The sequence below is a fragment of the Nyctibius grandis genome, chromosome 1 (assembly GCF_013368605.1).
Source record: "Nyctibius grandis isolate bNycGra1 chromosome 1, bNycGra1.pri, whole genome shotgun sequence".
NCBI lineage: Eukaryota > Metazoa > Chordata > Aves > Nyctibiiformes > Nyctibiidae > Nyctibius > Nyctibius grandis.
Genome location: NC_090658.1, coordinates 117,226,413 through 117,249,885, shown reverse-complemented (window position 1 = coordinate 117,249,885; position 23,473 = coordinate 117,226,413). Strand labels below are relative to the sequence as shown.

At 38.6% G+C, this 23,473-nt stretch overlaps 1 protein-coding gene across 2 annotated transcripts in view; it reads right to left on the bottom strand.

The window, feature by feature from the left end:
• The window catches only part of GREB1 (growth regulating estrogen receptor binding 1), a 60,238-nt gene that overhangs the window by 33,426 nt on the left and 3,339 nt on the right, over positions 1–23,473 (bottom strand). For both annotated transcript variants that reach the window (XM_068405136.1, XM_068405144.1), the window contains exons 2-14: positions 18,271–18,393; positions 17,346–17,522; positions 10,514–10,696; positions 10,055–10,198; positions 8,615–8,740; positions 7,036–7,158; positions 6,033–6,170; positions 5,665–5,850; positions 4,768–5,118; positions 3,946–4,074; positions 2,287–2,412; positions 1,620–1,817; positions 1,349–1,529 (exon numbers count right to left, since the gene is read on the bottom strand). In XM_068405136.1, the coding sequence (XP_068261237.1) occupies positions 1,349–1,529; positions 1,620–1,817; positions 2,287–2,412; positions 3,946–4,074; positions 4,768–5,118; positions 5,665–5,850; positions 6,033–6,170; positions 7,036–7,158; positions 8,615–8,740; positions 10,055–10,198; positions 10,514–10,696; positions 17,346–17,522; positions 18,271–18,393 (2,185 nt within the window). The remainder of the gene's footprint in view (positions 1–1,348; positions 1,530–1,619; positions 1,818–2,286; positions 2,413–3,945; positions 4,075–4,767; positions 5,119–5,664; positions 5,851–6,032; positions 6,171–7,035; positions 7,159–8,614; positions 8,741–10,054; positions 10,199–10,513; positions 10,697–17,345; positions 17,523–18,270; positions 18,394–23,473) is intronic.

Here is a 23,473-nt window from a genome sequence, read left to right as displayed (position 1 = left end):
ATGGAACATCCACAGTAATTCCTTGCTCTGGTGTAAAACTTAAGTCCAAATTCATGCTATTTAATTTTTGGCATTTACCTGCAGTGACTAAGTTACAAACCTAGTCACTACAAGCTCCTTCTGTTACCAGCAGAGAGAGATAAGTAACTCCAGGAATTGGTTGTGCCCACCCATGATCTAAGTCAGCCCTCAGGAATGCCCGTGTCTCTGTTGTGACTATGTGGGCAATCCCAGGCAATCACACTCCTGTTTTAGGCACCTCATGTAACTGACTTCAGTTAGGTGGCATGAATCTTGCTGCGCAGAGTAGTCACTTAAATATTTTTCACTTACATATCTTTATTAGATAAGAGGAAAAAAAATCAGAGTTAAGCAGCAATAGAGGTACTTCCCTACCACTCAAGGTTGTTATATGAATAAATGCCTTAAAGACTGTGACAGCTGTAATAGGTCATGTAAATTCCGAAGATACAGACAAGATGAACAGGAAACCCCCACATGCAAAAATAAAGTTTTGGTGAAAATCATCATTCTCAACCAGTGGGAAAGGCAAGACCTTGTCATTTCATTCACAGGCAAGATTCCATATTTTTTGGCTTCAGAAACACTACCGTGCTCCCAAAGTTGGAATATGTTCGTGTTTCTGGAATTCAGTATGTTCTCCAAGCTCCTCAGTGCTTCAGGAGCCAGAAAGCAAAAGCAGCCCAACTTCTCAGCAGGCAGATTGTTGAGAAGCCAAGGAAACAGGGCTCTGTGAGGGAACCGATGAGTTATGCAAGTGAGTTGATGGGGAACTTGGTAAACATTGGACAGAAACCTCCCTGCCTCCCTGAGAAAGCTACCTGACATTATTATGTATCCACAGAAGCTTTCAATTCTTACAAATCAGTGATTCTGGATAGAAAAAACATTGTACTGGAAAATTTCCAATCGGTTAAAAAATAAGCAGCAGTGTTGGCTCACTAGTTTTCTACTCACTGTGGAGGGGTTTTGAATGTTTTACAGCCCAGAGGACACTGACAGAGGATAATGAGCTCTGCGTACTTTCACAGGAAGCCTTCCTTTGAACAAATGACAACCAGCCAAAAAAACAATGGCTGTGGCTGAAAGAAGATAAGAATGGTGAGCAAGAAAAGCTGAAATATTCCACTGAGGCATAATGTAATAAGCAGGATAAGAATAAGTAATGAAGGACCTTAAAAGAAAATACGTTTATTCAATGCATGGGAAGATAGAGTTAACAGAAAGATGCAAACAAAGATGAAGGAAGGGATAAATCAGAAAGCTGATCTTGAGAGCTAATGCAAACAATAATAATTTCTCTAAAAACAAGTTACAGTTTTCTTACCTCATTAGATCCCAGTGTGCATGATCATGAATTAGGACAAACAGTGTATGTGGATTCTGCATAGAGTTTTGTAAGAAGACTTTGAATTTAATCTGGGCCTCTGCATCTAGTTTCATAACATACTGTTCCACCCTCTGCTTTGTAAGATGTTCCTTTTCTAATCCAAGTTCTAATAAAATACCTAAAGAAATGGAACCAATGTCAGTATTTCCAGATACAAATGCATTTAACAATGTCCTGTAAATCTAAAACAAATCTAACTAATGAGCACCTGAGTGCCAGAGATGAAACAAAGTCTGCTGATAAGTCACTTCGGAGGGTGGAACACAAATCAAGAAATCAATTTTCTCGAAGGAACCCAAATCAAGATTTTGAGTGCTGGAGTCAGCAATTGAGCAAATATGAGACAGCAATTTCTGAGCCACTGCTAGCTGGAATGGACGAATCTGATGTCGTTCAATCTCATAACCTGGAAAAAGGCGAAATTCTGTTTAGATATATGCCCAAAGTCTAATCTAACACAAAATGTTAGAGTCTGGCAAAGAACGACTGATCTAGTCTTTAAGGCAGTTTGTTTATGAACAGGAGTTCCAGTTCATGAAAATCTATATGGCATATGTAAAGAAATGTTTCTGCATTTGGGCATTTTGGTCCTATAAACCTCTTAAATGTCTGAGAGCTGAAAGTGAACTTGTGCAATAGCATTCTGGTACCACAAAAGTAAGATTTAGAGCTTCAAAGACTACAATACTCAGCGGAATGAAGCAGAGCATCCATCAGTGTAAATCTGAATATTGCAAGACATGAGTTGGTGTTTGCCTCAGAACCTTTGCCTTCCAGAGCCTAGGACTCTGCCCAGATGGCTCTAACTGCACACTCAGAGACCTGGTCTCAAGTACTCTACTCTGTTACCTCTTCAGAAAATCTTCCTTACTTACTTGTACACGCAGCTGTGCCAGTTCCATTCAGTGCTGTTGGTTTATTCACTGAAGCAGAAAGTGATGAAGAGATGTGCCCTTGGTTTTCCTGATAAAATTTCTCCAGCAAAAGATCAATGTCACCCTCTATCAAATTGAAGGGACAGTGGAATAAACATCCATGTTAATAAGAGCTGCATTTCTTACTGATTTTGTTTTTGTAGATCTTAAAGAGCTTTATATATGCTAGCTAGTTATCCTGCCCTTGGCTTATTGGCTGTGTTATACAAGAACCCTCTCATTATATTCTATTGCATCTGTTTTTACAGCATATCACTAACAAAATGCAAATCAGGCCAGGGAATGACAGACCAACTCTGCAGACCACTGACTAGGGCATTTACGAAGGATGGTAGAAAACTAGCCTCAAGGCCCTGATGCAAATCAGCAACAACAGAGACATGAAACTGGCTTAGTTTTTGTTCACACCCTGGAGTTATACTGTTCATTTAAGGATTACAAGAAGCTTTGGAAAATCTGATAAATATTTTTAAATCTTTAACATCTTTAAAAGACAGAAAGAAAAATAATTCCCTATAAAGCTGAAAGAGAAATATGAGTTCTGTAGCTACATGCAATGCTGAAGCAAGCAAGGTATGTTTTATTGAACTATGCATATCTCAAATATATCCTATTCTATTCAGCAGGGGCCCTGCTTACAGGTGAAAGCTATGCAGAGAATACAATATGCCTGTCCTGAGTATTTAGTATTTTCTCAGCCGTTGAAAAGCTGTTTGAATATGTCTGCACTGAGCTCAGAAAGGCAGGGTCTGCTCCATGAAGTGCAATCCAGTGGATATAGATGGCAACTATTTTTAGGATGCTCATTTACTTGTTCTGCTCAAACAATAGCAATATCAAAAGTGATTTTAAGAACCATACTTTGAAGATACTAAGAGCAGAAACATTAACATAACTACATGATGGTTCAAGGAAAATTATTTTCTCTTAAGTGACCATTCAAAATGTCATGACACATCCAGAAGGGTTCTTGTGATCCAAGTACGGATTTACTGACGTGACGTGAATGGCAAAGGGGACTGTGACATCCCATTAACACTGACAAATATGCTGCATTTGCTCTAGTTTTGTGATACGATTTAACTTCCCGTGTGGCTGGATCTAGCCCCAGATAATCCTGCCTGTAGTAATCATCTGTCTACTCAGTTAAAAAACGATCCAGTAACCCTGGCTCCCTGCATTTTGCCTCTCTTTCCCATGCGTCATGATCAAGTTCACAGTATGGTAAGCTGAAAAGGCAAATCCTACCTTTGATAAAATAACCCTGTTCTATTATGGTCTAAATGAATTCTGTGCTTAGGGCAAAAGAATTTACACATTCATATGCGTATGGACTTGCATAGTATATGGATGGATTTACATAGCTAAGAATAACATGCTCAGCTATTTGCTGGCATGTTTTTATGAAACTGAGGGAGTTTAGAAACTGACACTTTTAGGAGGAATTTCAATTCAAATGTACTTTCACAACTTTGTCCTGCATTTTTTATATATTTCTAATAATATCTTGCTTCTGGAAAGGTAACAAGCACAGCTATTTTCTCTGACTTAAAAGTTTTAGGGACTTGGAAACATGCCTCTTTATAACCTGTTAGGTACCTGGGCAGAGTGTGCTAAAGAAGGACCCCAGAGTTTCCACCTTCCCTGTGACCAGCTGATAGTTAACTTCTTTTTGGTAGTCTGAAGGAGTGAGCATGCTCTCAGACAGAACTCTTGCCTGATACTTTCCTAAAAGACAAAAAAGTAATTTTGAAAGCACTTCAAACTAAAGTCAAAAATGTTCTAAGTCATAATAAAAATACTACCCAGCTAAATGAATATCACACACATAAAAATGGCAGAGATGAGTCTTTTCTCTCTCCTATACATGTATGCACCAGACACCTGTAAGATAGATTCATGTTTTATAATTCTTTGCATTTGGGAAATATTTGTTGATACAGTATATAAAAAGACCATATAAATAGTCAAAGGAATTGCCAATTATCTTACACTCATAATGAATCTTTGAATGGCTATTCAAATAATATATTTAATTATCAGCATAGCCCTCAACAGGTTGTCAAAGGGAATGACATTGAAAGATCATCTTTTAGAAGCTAAGAAAATGTTCAGTCCTCTGCTCACAGTAGTATCCCAGTCACACAGAGCAGGAGAGCTTTATGAACTGTGTGTACTGTAACTAGTTGTTATTTGTTTGTAGTAGTGTTGGCTGGGATGACTTGGTGAGAAAACGGGTAACGGGCAGAATGTGATTTGCTGGGAGAGACCCAACTGTGCAGCACCAACTTGGGTTCATCAAAACCCGTTACTTGTTGGTCTAACCTCTGCTTTCTGAGGCAGCTTATTGAAACTCCAACCAAAGTCCTCATAGCATTGAATTACTCTCTTTTGCCTGGAGATACACCCTTGGGATCTTACCTGTTATCACAATGCAGGAATCAATGGCTCGATTTCTGCTGGCACATATGATCACCACATAGTTTGTCTTTGTTAATTTTCCTTCAATGAGCAGCTTAAACATTTCTGAAAGCCCTTCAGCCAGAGAGTAGCTGCACTCAATGATATGGACACTATCGTTACAGGAGCTGGCTGCGAGGCCCGCCAGCCAGGGAAGCTGAGCTGAAGTCACTGGTGCAATCTGGCTGGGCACCTGTGGAAAGGTCTGGGGAATAGCCTGCTGGTACTGACGGATTTCAGACAGGTGTGATTCCCGCCATGAACGCATGAATATTTGTTCCAAATCCTCAATCAAAGGGACCTGGTCTGAGGCTAAAAAAAATTAAGAGGAAAGTATTATGAAACAATTAAACAAAACTGTTGAGTTAAAAACTTTTTTTTTCAAAATATGTACTTTTTTAGAGATGATCATGTTTCAGATTTATGCATGCATGATTCTATTGCTGTTAGCAGACATGAACCAAAGTTTTCATTTTTAAGTGCCTTTGTGATACTCAAGTAAAGCTGCCCTAATTGGAACCTGAGTATCAGTAATTAGGAATATTTAAGAGGTTGAGTCTGCTTGTCTCAGCATAATACTACAGACTGTATGCAAGAGCAGTGAATTACAACTCTTTTCCTTTTTTTTTTTTATTTTTAGTTGCTGAGGTCCCAGATTATAGGAGAAAATGAACTTTGTATGATTATATTTCAATCTGTCTGGTCTTCAACAACTAATTATTTAGTTTTGTTTCATTACCACGAATGACATTGTCCAGTATAACATATCCTAAGATTGTCCTGCCCTAATATTCCCTTTCTAATTTGCTGGCATGTAATATATTCATTGCAGTCTATCTGTATGTAAAATAATCTTACCTAGTTGCACAAGGTAGTAGACAGTCAGTAAGAGCTGCATTTCCTCTGAAATAGGCTGTATTGGGGAGGTGCCATATTGTTCATATGCTCTGGATAAAGACTGTGAATTTCTGTAACAGGTGTACAACAAAGGACTCACTATCACATCATTAATATTCCCACAAAGATATGGGAAGTTTCCATGACCTACAAAAGAAACAATGTTTGTACACATCACATTAATTTCATAATCTCCCATGTATGCATTAAACATTTTTAAGAGTAAACCTTTTAAAATTGGCAGCTTTAGCAGTGTTTAGCAGTAGGACGTGTCTTTACATCTCTTACAAGAAAGATAAAAGGTTTTGCTGGGGAGTTGGGGTTTTTACCTTTAAAAATAACTGGCTTTGCTTTACAGATTTTCAGTAAGTTGTCAGGAACTGAGACCGGTTCTCCTGAGCCCACCATTGGAGATGAGGCTGGCCCCACCAAAGCAGAATGTTGTAAAGATGACAGGCTTCCTCCATCTAAGATTTTAGACATATTGTCACTGGAGTCAGGTCTAATAATGATTTCCTCAAAGAAAAGTTATTCAACATCATCTCATACCCACATTTAGTATCAGTATTAAATGATTTTTATGGTTACATCACACATTTCATGAGCTGTTACTACAACCCATACTATATTACGCTAACTTTCTTGGGGGACTAATTATATTGCTGCAACCTTGAACATCACACATGCATCTAAAGGTTTTGAAATGTTTATAAACAAACAGTTCCAGGTATGAATGCAAGAATACAGAGACTCATGTGATGCACCAATAGTTATGATTTATGTGTTCTGTATGATTTATTTAGTTTCACTGCATCTAGACAGGTTCTCATGCTATAGCAAGAAAGAAAAAAATAAGATTCAACGTTTGCTCAATCGTAACTTCTTTACAGTAATTTTAATGTAAACAATAGCACATTAACAGAAAACGTTTCTGGGAAAGTGGGTGTATTTCCCTGCATGTCACTATAGTCTGTATCTAGACTATAAAATCCAAGTGCCAAGAACACTGTGATAAATAATTGAAACAATGGACAGTACCTTGACCAGAGCTATGACACTAATTTTAATATCCCAAAGGTGTTTCAGTGTCTAAAGATGGACACAGACATCTTGTGGGATTTATTAATGAGTCAATGACTGGATCCTAATGAGAGTTAAGCTCAGAGCCTCAAAATAAATCAAGGAAGCACTTAAATGTAGGTGAGCATGTATATATCAAACACCTTTCAAAACTAGTGCGAATCTGGATGCATCTTTAAAATATAGTCCATTTTCCTCCATTATTTTCTGAATAATGAAACAAACACTATCATTACCTTGGTTATAGCTCACCATTTTTAATTCTGTTTGGAGCCTGTGGGTTGAGCTGTAAGTTCCAAGTTTCAGTAGATGAGGGAGATTCTGGTGACCAACCTTTATGGCGCTTTTTTGGAGGCCCTGAATTTGTTAAAGTGCCTGAATAACAGAAATATGTCAGAAAAGTATTAGAATAAAATGTATTCAGCTTTGTGCATGGTAATTCAACATGTTTTGATAGATTGAATGTGTGCGTTAACTACTGTGGTAGACAGGGTCAGCTCCAGGAATATAATAATTTTTTATGGTTTTTATTTTATTTTGCTATGGCCTGCTCAAATTTCTGGGAACTCACTGATGCAGAGAATTCTTAATTATCTAGGTAGACTTCCCTTATTTTATACCAATATTTACTCTGTACTAAGAATAAAGTAGTAAGAATGAGGTGTACGAAGAATGCTTGTAAGTGTTAATATTTTGTGGGCATTTTGCTCCTTTTATTTCTTAACACATGACATAGTGTCTCATGTAACTTATTGCAAAATAAAATTCTCAAAGGTTTTGGGGTAATAATAAAGATCTGAGTTCTCTATAACAATGTTCCCATTTACAGGATTTTTGCTACTTCTTGCTGGTTACCATCTTTGGTTTTATGTTGTTGCACATTAACTCTTAGCAAATTACTTCTGCACTTTCCTCCTATCCACATGTAGCTCCAAAACCTTTGTCTGTAAAAAAATAACTTTCTCACAGTTTTTCTAGGAGCTCATGATGATTAATTTCTTGAATTTTCTTTCATTAATTTCTTGAATCTTCTTGTGCACTCCTGCAAACTCCTAGGATGATGAGCTACCACTAACATCAAGTATTTCTAATTATTGAGAGTCAACAGTCCTCCAGGAATTGCACAGCATCTTGCAGGATTGAGCTATTTTTATTTCTGGATATGACTATGCAGAGGTCATAACACTACTTCACGCTGGCAGGGCTGTATCTCCTGGCAGAATGGTTAGTCCCACATGAAATTCAAGACAGAGTAAGAATCTTTTTCTAAAAAGGGGGGTTTTAATTTTGCAACAGATGTTAAAATTAAAAATAAACCTGAAGTCTTCAGATCTAGAATAAGATTGTTCACTTGCAGAAGAACCTTACATACAGGTTTTCAGATTACTTTGTCCTTTAAGCTTTTACCACGCGAGGGCAGTATTTAGACATTTGTTCTACTCATTTTTTCATTTAGTTTCCTGGCATAATGTCGTGACAAAAGTCACAAGATAGAGCAACACCAAGAGGGTTTTTTTAATTTGAAAATGCCGTACTCTTTCCTGCAGGTATGTTGATATGTGAAAGTAATCCATCTGAAATGTAAATATAACAAAAAACTTCCAATTAATAATCTGAACTGTAACAAAGCTATGGCTGAAAACATAGAAACGATTTTTTTTTTCTGAAAATGAACACAGAAAAAAAGTGTTATGTCAGAAAGGACTTGGAAGGGAATAGTAATTTCTATTCATACAGGATATTACAATCATGATATCATTTGTTCAATGCTTCTATTATACCCATGGAATATAGAGTTTAGGGTTATTAAACAACAAATCCATACAAATACCTAACACTGAAGGTCTTGTCAGAGCAGACAGGTTATTTTTCACCAACTGTTGTTTAGGCAATTCCTTGCCATTATAAACTGCTGAGCTGAACGTTGCTGTTGAAGGGATGTGATCTATGGCTGCAGCTGGCAAGAAAAAAACAAAGTATTTACATTAAGCATTTCTAGGTCAAGATCTCCAGTTGATATAATAAACTGATCACTTGATCATTTGCTTTAATGGAGCCATCAGGATCTGCTCAGAGTGAATGCAATGCTGAATATAACAAACCCACTTCTGATCTCATACCAGACTATTGGTGTCTGACTCCCAGTTACATGCCTGGGCAAAATCTGATTCTGCAATTAAATACATGTGTGAGATCCTTTAGCTTCTTTGCAGTTGGACCCTAGCTCTTACATGAAGTTTACTCAAGAACCAGCTAAGAATGAGAAAGGTTGTTTAAAATTTACTAAAAATCTCCTAAGTCTCTATTCTAATTTGACATCTTCTTTCCAAGCTTCTTTATAACTATGCTACATTAAAAGGAGAGGTTTTCTCAACCCTAATATGCTTGTGATTAATTAATTTTTATATATGTAACCTCTGACAAAAAAAAAAAAGCACCAATCTGCTATTATAAACAGATTAATGATTTGTTCTGTTGGGGTACCAGTATTCCAGATCACAACTATTTAACAGGCTTCTATCTCACAAAGAGAATACACCCACCAACAGATGTGCCTCAGTTCTGCTGTGTGAATCTCTGTAACAGTCACAAGACACTAAAGGGCTGTTTTAATGATGAAGAAGCTCAGAGAGATCACTCTAGCCTCTATCATCCATCACCTTTCATTTATGTCAAGCTAATGGAAAAGTAAATGTGTCAGAAAGAATTTTTAATACCAAAAAAGTTACAGATATTGATCATTAGTTTGTTTTTTAATGTTAAAGCCACTTTTCTCAGCAGAAGACAAAAATCGGAAGCTTTTAAGCAGATACCCATATAATGCCTGCAGTAAAGAGGATTCTGGTCATAACATAACACAGACTGGATCAGAAGAAAAAACTGAAACGGCACTGGTTCCTGCAACATTTTTAATCTGTGACCAGACAAGCAACAGCTGGAGGAATGTAATACCTCTTCTCAGCAACTTTTACAATAATGGCTTTTAAAAAATTTTGGTTTGCCTTAGCTATGCACAAGCTGCAGAACACCTATTTTATTGTTTGCTAACCTTTTATACATAAACCTGAGGGGAAGAAATGGATAGCGAGAAACCTACCTATGATTGTTTTCGTTATTCATAATGCATCTCTAAATCTATTCCACTTGTTTTATTTTATGTGGTAGCGTGCTTATTTGTTTGTCTTTCCATTCACACAAGTAGACACAAATACGCATGCATAGAAGAGTAACAGTAGGTGGAAACCCAGCGTGATTTCCTGCTAAGTGGTACCTGTTTGCTGAGTCCCAGCCGGAGCACTTGGGTTTGCTGCTGGCAGGGGCTCACTTGAGGTGCTTCCCGAGAGGCCCGAACTTTCTGGCACTTGGAACAACGCGCTTGAGCAGGTGCTGGATGAAGATCGCCGGCCTCTGAACTCTTAACAAAAAACAAACTTCTTATCCCCTGACAACAGCAGCATTTGCTTTTTCTCTGCATATTTGATTTGATAATTTCACACATGAATTACTTAGAGGCTGCAGCACTTGTAAGGGAGGAACTGATGTCTTCAGACATGACATCCTTACACTAGGTCAGTCAATTGGTTTTCACAGCTGCTCTAGTAATCACCTAGCTTTAAAGAGTCTTTCTTTCAAGTGATCTGTCTTAGGTTTTACACAGACGCCAGTCCCTGTGGTAGCTAAGTTGGATGATGAAAACCAGAGCTCGAGGAAGACGGATTCATTATCTTACCTGCCCCTTTCCAGCAGATTACAGATCCTTTGGTCAGAGCTCCCTGTGCATTCCTGACCAGATAATACTTTAAGTGTTTCTGTTTCTTGGGCTGAGTGGTCAGTTTAAGATTAATGTGATTTGAGAATTCTGTAAAGTAGCAGAAACCCTTCTTGCCACAGCCAACACAATTGCCGGAGAAGCCTGATAAAACAAACAACACATAAAATCCAGTGAGATAGGTGGGTCACTATTAACAACATCCAAACACAACTCTTTCCTGGAGAAAAGCTGTATTTATTTTTTTTTCACAAGGTGAACTTTTTATTAACATTTTCCTCAAAAAAAATATTACACCAAGTCCACTGTATTGCACTTTGGCTACCAGATTGCAGAAACAGAGCCTCACATTTACAGAACAATTAAAATAGGAGAAAATTCATTTTCTCCCACCAGAAAAAAAGATCAATTCCTATTTATTACCTACCTGTGAAACATTAAACCAAGAAGTTTCCCGCTACAGAGCACTGAATCACATGCTTAACCCCAGCCCTACTCAACACCACAGAAAGTACATGCTTCACTTCTCTTTCATTGAAATTAAACATGCAATTAAGTCTCAAGAAATTGTCTCAAGAAATTAAGTATATTTAATCTATTATATTTAATTAGATCTAAGTATATTTAAGTACCAAGTTCCTACTACAGATGCTTTTTTAAAGAGGAAAAAATACTAAAGCCTTCCTGGGCTATTAATTTAAAGTAGCTTTCTGAAATTATGGCTGGACTGTGTCAGCACTTCACAGCAGTTTAAACTATTTATGATTACGGAAACAAAGAGTGTCTGCAGGTTTATAGACATCACATAGACATAGTCCTTGCACATTAAAGAATCTTATTGTACTCCGGGTTGATGGGGCATTTCCAGGGATATTGCCATTTCCTCTCACTCTGAGATACATACACAGTTTGAGCCCCAAAGAGGGGCTTGTGGTGGTGATGTCATTATCACTGTAAATAAAGGGCATTCCTTGCACAGCTGACTATCTGCCTTTTGATTCTTAAACAACTTTTTTTGTCCATTTTCCAAAGTATTTCCTAAGAAATTTTCATCTTGCATCAGACTAACGTAACTGTCTGAAAATAGTTATTATCTACAAAGAAATCCTATAGTGTGCAATTAGAAGATAATCTGCCCCATTGAAATTTTCTCTCTCTTCCCTACACATGACCTGAAGCATGAAGTTTTCTTTTATTTTAATCATATCTAATGAACGTTTTTATGTGTCATCACAGGAATTGAAATGGAAAGGGTGTATTCAGTGAATGTGAAAATGGCAAAAACAAAGGAAATAATACATTTCACATAACATATGGACAATAACATTGAAAATAAATAACTGGAGCAAAGGATCAATAATATGGTAGATAAAATTAAGAACCATTTATGAAAATGATTATTTCAATCACTTATTTCGAAAAATTAAGTTTTCAAATTACTGGCCAATACCTTTTTCCTTCTGTAAAATAGAAGCCCTGAACTATAATGCTTTGTAAACACCTGTTGCTTGGTTTACAACCTGAGCACTTTCATAGTTTTCAAATGGCTCAGAAGAATTTATTAAAAACCTAAGTAAGTTCATGTGGAAATTGGTCTGGTATCCAAGGGAACAAGTGGCTAACAACAATTGAAAGCTGCCTATTATCTCTCTGATCCTGGTCGGTAGGATCATAAAGGTCATTATGACTCATAAAAACAGGACAAGTCATGACTCTGCAGAATCCTCTGTGTTATATCAGTCAGCACAAAAGCATCTGTCTAACATCACAGAGCTTTCAGTAGCTGCAATAAAAGCAACAACAAAAGGAAATAAAATTAGAACGGATGTGAAAAAAGCCATGGAGTTTGCATGCATTTTATGCAGATTTAAGAAATCATGAAAAATGCTTCTGCTAGTAAATGAAAATTTCCCATACATTTGTCAGCACACTGAGCATGACCAGCAGCACTGCAATTTTTGCCTGGTTGCTCCTTACAAGCCCTTACGTGTTTTCAAATACAAGCATGAGGGGTCCATTTCCAAAAGTAAAATACAAGTACTTGTACACCTTTTAGGTTTTATCATTTTGCTAGGAGTGTCCAGCAACTTGCCAAAGCCACAGGTAGGAATATTTCTTCAACAGAAGTTGGGCAGTGGGCATAAAATCTTCTCATGTGGACTTTAGATCAGTCATTATTGGTAACTTTTGTAAATCATCATCTGCCTAAACCAGATTTAGCAATAACTTCTACCTGAAATACCCTTTTTCCCTAATCACCTGTTTTTAACTCTGTGAGGTCTACTGGAAAATTAGTTTATACTACATATAGCATACAGGTGAGGCCTTGTAAGGATTAAACAGATTTATATTGTCTCCTTGTTTTGAAAAGTCCTCGAAGAACATTTTAGAAGTTTATTTTTAACTTTCCTTTTAAGTCAAATTATCATCTTTCACCTCAAGCTTCCCAGAGTCAGACTAAGAGTCCTTCCTTGCAAGCTCCTTCCAACACCGTTTTTCATCCCATTCATGCTGACCGACACTCTCTTTGATGACAGCCATTGCTTCGTTAACACAGCTCAGCCCTGACATCACAGACAGAACGCAGCATGATCTTAGAATTCCAGTGCAATAAAATGCTGTTCAATCAGTACTCATTGCAGGGCTCCACCAACCTTGCTCATAGCACTTTATGTAGCAGATTGAGTAACACGAAGAACCCAAACATTTCATCATCCTCCTTTCTCTGAATGCCCTGTTCACATGCCATGGCCTGAGGCAGCAGCTGATAAAGGGGACAGCTTGTTTCATAAACAAGCTGCATTAAATATTCTTCCATACATTATAGAGAGGACAGAGGTCAGGGGAGTCAGGGCAGCCATAAGGTGACTCAATATATCTATGTCATGGGATTGATTTCACAAGAGAATTAGAAATCAATGCCTGGAGTTTAGGGGCTAAAAGCCTTTCACCTTTAGGTCACCAGATCATATCCAACTCAGTTCAGTAGTGCCTTAAAGCTGTTCCCCTCTGAAGGTTGTTTAATTAGAAGGTGCTTGATTGTATCTGGTATTTTATCGTATGCATTTGCTTGAATTTGCTCACATCACAATGATCAATTGCCCATAATTTAAAAAGCTCTTTCACAGTAGGGACCTTGTGGTCAGAAGAATGACCTTGGACTAAAAGGGTATGAAACCTGACCTACCTTCTCACTGGGGAAATGGTTCCTTTGGATCAACAGTGAGCTTGTGCTAGGGATAAAGAGAGGACTTCAGGCTGGAAGGATATCCATCTAATATTTTATAATCTAATATTTCATAATCTAATCTTTCATAAATTGGCAGAAAATGTTCTTCCTGTTGCTCTTTTAAATGAATAACAGGCTTTTAATTAATGTTACTATTTTTGCAGAAAGTTGGCAGCTTGCTTAAACAAAGAATGATTATATTTTCAACTTTTCAGCAAAAGTATTTCTACCTTTCAGTTCTACTCAAAAGAAAAAGCATACAAACACTGACAATGCTCCACATTTTTCCCACCTACTCAGTAACATTTCATTTGAAGACTGAAGTCCTGAGTTTAAAAAATAAATGAAATCAATATCGGCAAGCTGGAGAGCTCCATCGTATGGAAACTCACTACTATTACAAAAGCCCAATAGAACATTGCACATTTTAACAGAAGCAGCCACAGTATTTTATACTACAATGTTTTCGTCTTACACACAGCTTACAATGCAAGCCAACTAATCTTTTCCTCTGTCATTCTGACCTCAGGGACCTACTGGAAAAAAAAAAAAAGGATTTCTTATTCCCTGCTAGGAAAGTGGGCAGCTGTTTGGTCTTTTGGGAAGGAAAATGATGGGTGAATAGCTGCTTTGTTTATCATGAGAGACCTTCCTTAAGAGTGAGAACTGGGGAAAAAACCCAAAAGAGAAAAAACCTTTGGGAGTGGTACATGTTAGCTGCTTTTATTAGGAAACAATAAATGTCCCACTATCACAGAAGTGCTTCCTCCAGCTAAGCATTCCTTTAGGTCACAAAAACCCCAAGAAACAGCTTCCTAAAAGCAAAAAGCTGACTCTGTTTGGCAGAGTAGTTAAACCTGTGATCTAACTTGATTGAATCATATGAGGTACCTGCTCAGACACAGAGAACTTTTTGCTTGCCAAAAATATAGTCTTTTTCCAGAAAGGGGGATTTTTTTCTATGGAATAATACATCAATTGTGAAAACACAGAAACAAAACAACCTCCAACAGAAATTACTTTCAAATCAGAAGCACATATGCCTTGATGGAGGTGCAACTTATTAGCATAATCAATAAATTGGCACATGCCCCAGAGGCATATCAACAGCCCCTAATGGGATCAAGACCATAAGTCAAAAGCTGGTCCGGAAACTACCGAGACATTTCCTGTTTTCTTCTGGAATTTTTGTGTGCTCCACACACATCTTCACAAACATATGCAGGCAGACCAAGAGAAATCAGGAAACTATTGGGTCTTTTCCCTTCACATTAGTGTCTTTTTCCTTCAAATAAATAGTTCTGGAAAAAATCTACAGTACTGAGTAACAGCTGCCTTACAAAAACACAGTATATTAAGAGAAAAAGCATGAAATTGAGCAACAACAATGGGGTTGAAGGGTTACAAGTGATGTGCCTGTATCACCAATAAGCCTTACCAAAACTGTGGGATATACCCTGACTCATGATGACAGCTCATCTCAATTCAAAATGAATCTGATTCAATTTCCCTCTAAACTTAGAAAGGCTTGAAGGGACCACTTTCCATCTTGTTTCAAAAGGCCAACATGTTTGAAGGAGAACAGCCTAAACTCAGAATACCAAAAATAAGCCTTCTATCCTGTCTTTAAAAGCAAGACAATAAAAAGAGCTTCCCTTCTTCATATGAAATGTTTTCAGCTTAAATCTATCACAAGACAGAGGTCACTGTGTTATACTTACAGACAGAGAATTTAAAGCAAGAATGGTTCTGTCTTTTATCTCACTATGTGTCTGAAACAGTGAGACTATTCATGTCTACTTCTAATTTTACTTACCCTGATTTGACCTGCATCAGTGTATGAAAAGCAGAAACAAACAATCATTTTTATCTACAATATGATCTATTGTATGAATAGTATGCTATCCTCATGTCAATAAGATATATTGTGTTTTTTCATTAGATTAGGGACCAGGAACATTATTTTATTTCCAGCTTCCAAACGAAGACTTTGGATCTTAAAGTATGTAAGATCTTTCATATTTAAGCTTGTTATAGAATACATAAAAGTCATCCTACAAAATTACTAAAATTCTTTGCAAAAGAATGCGATTCACTGGTGCTTAAGTGTATAACAACAGCCAAAAATAAGCATTTAAATGGTTTCAGGAGACTAAAATGAATTAGATAAGCAAGCTGAGGATGCAAGTAGCATAAAGACCTCCCAGTTATGTTCCTGTTGCCTTTTTCTGTTCTTGTTTAGCATGCAATTAACAAATACACTACTTCCTCTCTGCTAACAGCCTAAGGAGCTTAAGCTGTTAACAGTGCTAGCACTGAATGACTTGAGTGGTACAACATTCCTGTCTTTATCTTAAAATGACAACACGTGGGTAATTTACAACCCTCTTAATTCTTTTACAATCACTCGTCAAATGTACTGTGACCAATCCAACTCTGCAAGATCACATGAGGAAAGAAATTACTGTACATAGAATTACATTATGCACCTTCACACTACACTGTCATCCCAAATGCCTTGAAGAGTTACTCAAACTGAGATAACTGAATTCACATCATATCCCTGAGTGTTTGTGAAAGAAAACTGTTAAAAGACATGACAAACGTTTCCTTTTTCCTATTTAAAGCTCAGACTAGTACACAGACATAAGATGCAGCATTTTTTGGTTAACTAAGAAAATAATACATAAGAATATGAGAGTGCCTGATTGGAAAAAAGAGTTCTCCCTCACATTATATACCACTTTTCCCAATATAAAAACTATTCCACTTTAATAATATTAATATTCAGTTCATTCATTCACATGATTGCAGATCTTCCCTGTTTGGGTTGATTTGGATGAGGCTAATGGCCATCAGAAAGGCTACAATAAAATAGACAGAAGGTCCTAGTTTTATGTCAGAAGTTAGATTTTTAAAAAGATGAAAAGCAAGAAATTGAAGTATCCTACAAACAGTATTGTTCAAACACACAGTATTACCTGATTACACATATAGGAAAAATTTCAACTTATAATCATTCAAAATAAATTTATTTAGATTGTGATAATACCAAAAAGTCATAGGTTAGGATCCAGAATGCACACTATTGTTCAAACACAGTGGAGAATATTATCCCTAGGTCAAATCAAAAAGGTCATAAATTTTTGTAGTCCAAACTATCATCAAACTGTTTACACGTACGCCTGAAAGTTTCACTTGATAGACCTACAGTTGGTCCATGTCAGTATTTGGAAAGCTAAAATAGAGACAGGCAGCAGTTCAACTAGTCCAGTTACCAGATGTGCAGTTCCAGCAACTAGGACATAAACTGATCAGACAATGGCTTTAGCCTTGGGCTAATGGACAGAAGGTGATGAAGCATTTCTAATGAACTGGCTCAGTTTGTATCTTTCCAAAGCAAACACAGCCAGCTCTGAGTTGTTATCTTGTTGTGCATCACCAGTGAGCATTACTGTAGATGTGGAAAGGAAATAAGATCTGCTGAACAGACTCTGAAAAAAAAGATTAGCTATTATTTGTAGTCCACAGAAGCATCCACTTACTGCAATCACAGACACTTACCTAACAGGGCATTGCGCCCATTGTCATCTGGCAGGAATCTTTTATCCACAGCACACACTAAAAGGTGATCAGGTAAATTTGGTGACTTTGCACCAACAAGTAAAAACCCCGCTGGTACCTCAATATGTTCATTGGAAATTGAAACCAGTCTCAAATCTTTACCAGCCTGGCAGAAACCTAGAAAAAATCAATTCAACGTATTTTAAGTTGACAAGATTTTTTTGTTTAATACTCACAATTGTCTTCTTTAAAGGACTTCCTATATTTTTAATGAAAAACAAAGTTGTATCCTCTGAGGTCAAGGGCAAACTAAGAGATAATTTTCTTCCCTGCCTTTTGGTCAGCCATAAACAGATGTTACCAGTACAATAAACAAACACAAATCTGAAAAAGTACAGTGAAGTTTCTCTTGATGATGTTTTGCTGCCTACACATTTATGTGGCTATTTACTAACATCATCATAACTTAGGTCAGACATTCAAAAATTGAGATAATAGTTCTCAATATCCGGTAAATTGCACTGGCTTTTCAAGTATTTTTTACAGCAACATTGAATGAGGTACACTTTAAATAGAAAACAACGATGATAAAGCCTTAAGAATTACCACATTCATTTTAGCAAACGCCATGCCTGCAAACCCAGCCTTTTAAAGGTCACGTTGCCTAAGAGAACAGAAGTTCTGTCCTCGTGCCAGGAGTTCCAACGTAAATGCTTATTTAACACACTGGGCAAAGACCCTGTCAAATATAAGAGCAATCAAGAGCAATCCAGCTTTATCTGGCAGGTAATGAACACTGACATCTTCAGGATTTCTATATTGTATAGATTATCTCATTCTGATGAATTAGAGGGGAAATGGCCCAAAACCTACCCTTTTTGGTAGGGCAAATGCCTTCTGACATCAAGTTTAGTGCATTTCTTACCATCAGTAGTGCAACATCCTTCTGGGGGAGGCTTCATCTGGTAAGAAACAGGAGGACTACTTGATTCTGACCCTTCTTCCTCCTCCTCTTCTTCTTCTTCCTCATTATCTGCTCTGCTGCCTGCTACAAATTATCATAGCATAAATGTCTTAGACAACAGAAAACGCTGGCAACAAACCAGTGAATGAACAGGGTGACCCAGTTACAGAAAGTATTACAGCAAACTGGATTCTCTTCTCTTGACAATGACTTTACTGTTGCCAACTCTTAAGATATTTGTTTCCTTAAAGCTCCAGCTTCCAGTCATGCTTACAATAGAATGTCTTTCATCAAAAAAATAAAGCTTTTAGCTCCTGTGCAAAAAAAAAGTTCAAAAGCATGACCCAACTGCACCTGAGAAAGTAAAAAAAAAACCTAAAGGACAAATAAAAAGAAGCCTCAATTTATTATTTTTTAAAATGTCATCATTTTTAAGCTAACGTCATGATTTTGAGAGGCCTAACTCCTGGTGTTGGAAATCTTGCTGATCACAACAGTGTAACTGTATCCTTTGTTTATAATATTAGCAGCCAATATAAACCCAAAGTCATTATTTCTTAGCACTTTATAATGCCTTGGCTACAGTCCAAGCACAGATTTTATTAATTAGGTATTGACCATGTCCTTGATGTTGTACAGGAAACTGAAGAAATGGTTCCTGCTTGAAACTAGATTCGCCACAGATGATGCCACAATAAGAACACCTAATTCTCAGGCCGTCTGTCTCCCACCAGAATCCAGAGCTCTGCCAAGGAAAAGCAGATGTCTTGGAAGATGATTCACAGCAGCCTATGCATGGACTGCACTAGTCTAGGTGGCAATAGTGAATGCTGGAGAGAAGAATACATGATGTAGGCTTCATTTTTCAGACAGCTTTAAGTATTTCTTCTTCAGATTCTCTGCTGTAAACCACTTCTCTGGTGCACCAGCTACCTAAATGAGCATTTTTACCTGATAGCTTGCTGGTTAAGAGAATTCACCTGCATATTATTGGTGTATGTTTCAGAGACTTCCAACTAGAGACTTCTTTCCTTCTCTCCACCCACAGGACAGTAATTTTTTCATGGATAATGCAACAGATCCAGCAAAACATACTGAGCACTGACTCCATTCCCTCTTATGACTCAGACACACTCATGGCAAACAGGACAAGCTGGCAAGCAGAGGAGTGCAGATAAACATTAAAGGGGAGAACACTTCTACGGACAGGGCTAAGGAAAATTTCAGTCCAGATGCAGCCTTACATAAAACAGAGATAGGGCACAAGTACTAAGTGAACCCAGTGGCGCTTATGTCTTAGGCTTCTAGCTTTTGCCTTCTGTAGGGACATGCCTGCAGCAAACACAGAGCTTTCACTGGCAAAACTGGGCGGTGAAGGGGTGCAGGTACTTGAGGATGAGCAAGAAGCAGAACAGATGTTTAGCTTCAAAGGGGCAAGAAGGAGGACCCGGGGAACTATAGACCGGTCAGCCTCACCTCCATCCCCGGAAAGGTGATGGAACAACTTGTTCTTGGTGCTGTCTCTAGGCATATCAAGGATAGGGGGATCATTAGGGGCACTCAGCATGGCTTCACCAAGGGGAAGTCATGCTTAACCAACTTGATAGCCTTTTATGAGGACGTAACCCGGTGGATAGATGATGGTAAAGCTGTGGATGTGGTCTATCTCGATTTCAGTAAAGCGCTTGACACGGTCTCCCACAGCATCCTCGCAGCTAAACTGGGGAAGTGTGGTCTGGATGATCGGGTAGTGAGGTGGATTGTGAACTGGCTGAAGGAAAGAAGCCAGAGAGTGGTGGTCAATGGGACAGAGTCCAGTTGGAGGCCTGTGTCTAGCGGAGTCCCTCAAGGGTCGGTACTGGGACCAGTTCTATTCGATATATTCATTAATGACTTGGATGAGGGAATAGAGTGCGCTGTCAGCAAGTTCGCTGATGACACAAAACTGGGAGGAGTGGCTGACACAACGGAAGGCTGCGCAGCCATTCAGAGAGACCTGGACAGGCTGGAGAGTTGGGCGGGGAGAAATTTAATGAAATATAACAAGGGCAAGTGTAGAGTCCTGCATCTGGGCAAGAACAACCCCATGTACCAGTACAAGTTGGGAGCAGAGCTGTTGGAGACCAGCGTAGGGGAAAGGGACCTGGGGGTCCTAGTGGACAACAGGATGACCATGAGCCAGCAGTGTGCCCTTGTGGCCAAGAAGGCCAATGGCATCCTGGGGTGGATTAGAAGGGGTGTGGTTAGCAGGTCAAGAGAGGTTCTCCTCCCCCTCTACTCTGCCCTGGTGAGGCCGCATCTGGAATATTGTGTCCAGTTCTGGGCCCCTCAGTTCAAGGACAGGGAACTGCTAGAGAGAGTCCAGCGCAGAGCCACGAAGATGATTAAGGGAGTGGAACATCTCCCTTATGAGGAGAGGCTGAGGGAGCTGGGTCTCTTTAGCTTAGAGAAGAGGAGACTGAGGGGTGACCTCATTAATGTTTATAAATATGTAAAGGGCAAGTGTCATGAGGACGGAGCCATGCTCTTCTCAGTGACATCCCTTGACAGGACAAGGGGCAATGGGTGCAAGCTGGAACACAGGAGGTTCCACATAAATATGAGGAAAAACTTCTTTACGGTGAGGGTGACTGAACACTGGAACAGGCTGCCCAGAGAGGTTGTGGAGTCTCCTTCTCTGGAGATATTCAAAACCCGCCTGGACGCGTTCCTGTGTGATATGGTCTAGGCAATCCTGCTCCGGCAGGGGGATAGGACTAGATGATCTTTCGAGGTCCCTTCCAATCCCTAACATTCTGTGATTCTGTGATTCTGTGATTAGACTTGGGCAAGTAAAATAGCAGTTAGGCTCCTACATTATTCTGTTGATCCAGCTTTTAGTCTTGAAACAGAAAAACAATGAAGCACACTGCAGTCATCCTCCAAAGCTCAGTGTCAGCTGGACATACCCTCTTTGCTTCAACTGACTTTGGATCAGGCACTCAGAATCCCGTAAGATATTCATCAAGGATTTTTTTTTCCTATGACCCTTCTCAGAATACCTTTTTATTTTATTGTCAAATTATTGTAGAATCAGCTAAACAAATACTACAGGATAAATGAGAATTAGAGAGGAAGCTGAAGAAAGTAAATCTGGAGTTTGAAGATTTGTCTCTAAAGGTTATTAAGACCTACACCCCAATCTAGAAGAGGATTTGAAGGTTATGTTTACTTTTAAGTATCTAAACGCAAGCGTCAGTCCTGGTGCACACAGATAAGGACAGAACATTAAACACAACTGTTCTAAGGGCGTAGTCTAAAGACAAAAATGCTGGAAGTGAACAAAGGGAAGAGTGAAGCTCTCCATCTTTACTGCTTAATTCAGGGTAAGTTATGTGTTATGACTTAACCTTGACTATCATCCAAATGCAATGCAAAAGGGGTGAGTGTGGCTCTTCTCTCTTTCACTAACTTCCAGCCATGAAGTTCCTTCCTTCCACTTTGTGCCAGCTCTGACACTTACTGGAACCTGTGCTGAGTCATCCCAGCTTTCGAGCCCAGCAGAAAACTAACTAAGCAAAAAAAAGTGACCAGGTATTTTTACCGGGTTTATGTATTAAATTAGCTCAGTGGAAGATCCAAAAATTCCAAAACTGATGAAAAGGGAGAAAATGGAAACATATGGCTAGGAGGAGTAGAGGGAGCAGGATGTGGGATTTTGCCCTTTGAACAGTGGTAAACTGTCAGGTTTGTTCAGCCATAACAGGTAGTTTCACATTAAAAAAAAAAAAAAAAAAAATAGACACAAGAAATGGAAGTGGAGACTAAGAAATAGGAGAGCTACAGTGCTTTCAGGTCAAAAATTAAAAGACTACAAGAGCATATATGTATCTATAATACACAAGAATGAGCTGTTGTCACCTGTAAAGGGCATCATTAGGGTTTCAGCTGATTGTTTTAAAAAAGATCTACAGTTTCTGCTTCCACTTTACTTTTAAATCAGGGCCCCTTCAAAGAACTCTATGTTTGTGTGTGTCTGTTCCACATCTTCTTTTCTTAAACAATCCCAAAAGAACACACAATCACACACTCAAAACCAGAGACAAGATGATGGCAGAAGTGGACTCACAACTGTAGTTCTTCTGTTGTATGTTCAGCTGACATAACTTGATACAGCACCATTAAACTAACAGACATATTGTGAAGATTTTGTCCATACTTTATTGAATTTAAATTCATTCATAGATATCATAAACACCATTGTTTCCTTTAAGGAATTCTTTTCAGTTCTCACAAAGGATTTATTAGAGCTTTATGCTTATACAGTTGTGATTAAGACGTTTCACATGGAACATTCTTCCACCCTTAAGGTATGATTTAAATGTAAGTTAAGTTCTTAAGGACATGGAGCTGTTGAAACAAGTCCAGAGGAGGGCCATGAAGACGACCAGAGGGCTGGAGCACCTCTGCTATTAAGACAGGCTGAGAGAGTTGGGGCTCTTCAGCCTGGAGAAGAGAAGGATCTGGGGACACCTTCTAGCAGCCTTCCAGTACCTGAAGGGGGCCTACAGGAAAGCGGGAGAGGGACTTTTTACAAGGGCAAGTAGTGATAGGATGAGGAGTAATGGTTTTAAACTGAAAGAGGGTAGATTTAGATTAGCTATTAGGAAGAAATTCATGACTGTGAGGGTGGTGAGACACTGGAACAGGTTGCCCAGAGAAGCTGTCGATGCCCCCTCCGTGGCAGTGTTCAAGGCCAGGCTGGATGGGGCTTTGAGCAACCTGGTCTAGTGGAAAGGTGTCCCTGCCTGTGGCAGAGGGGTTGGAACTAGATGATCTTTAAGGTCCCTTCCAACCCAAACCATGCTATGATTCTATGATTCTATGAATCTGAGAATATTTTAATATACATATATTTTTTTCTCAGTGGGACTATTCATAGGGCTGATATTATCCACAAACTGACTGCAGCATCAGGGCTTAAATCACCAGCCACAAAATAAATTGTATCCATGAACAGCCAGCCTCCCTTAAATGCAGACCAAGGACAGAACCAGTTAACCACAGACACAAGTTCTCTGTGGAGTTCACGTCAGAATGTGGCGCTGCTATCAGAGCTGAATACAACACCACTCCATGAACAATCTCACTGCAGTGCAGCCAACTGCCACACTGCTGCTCTGCT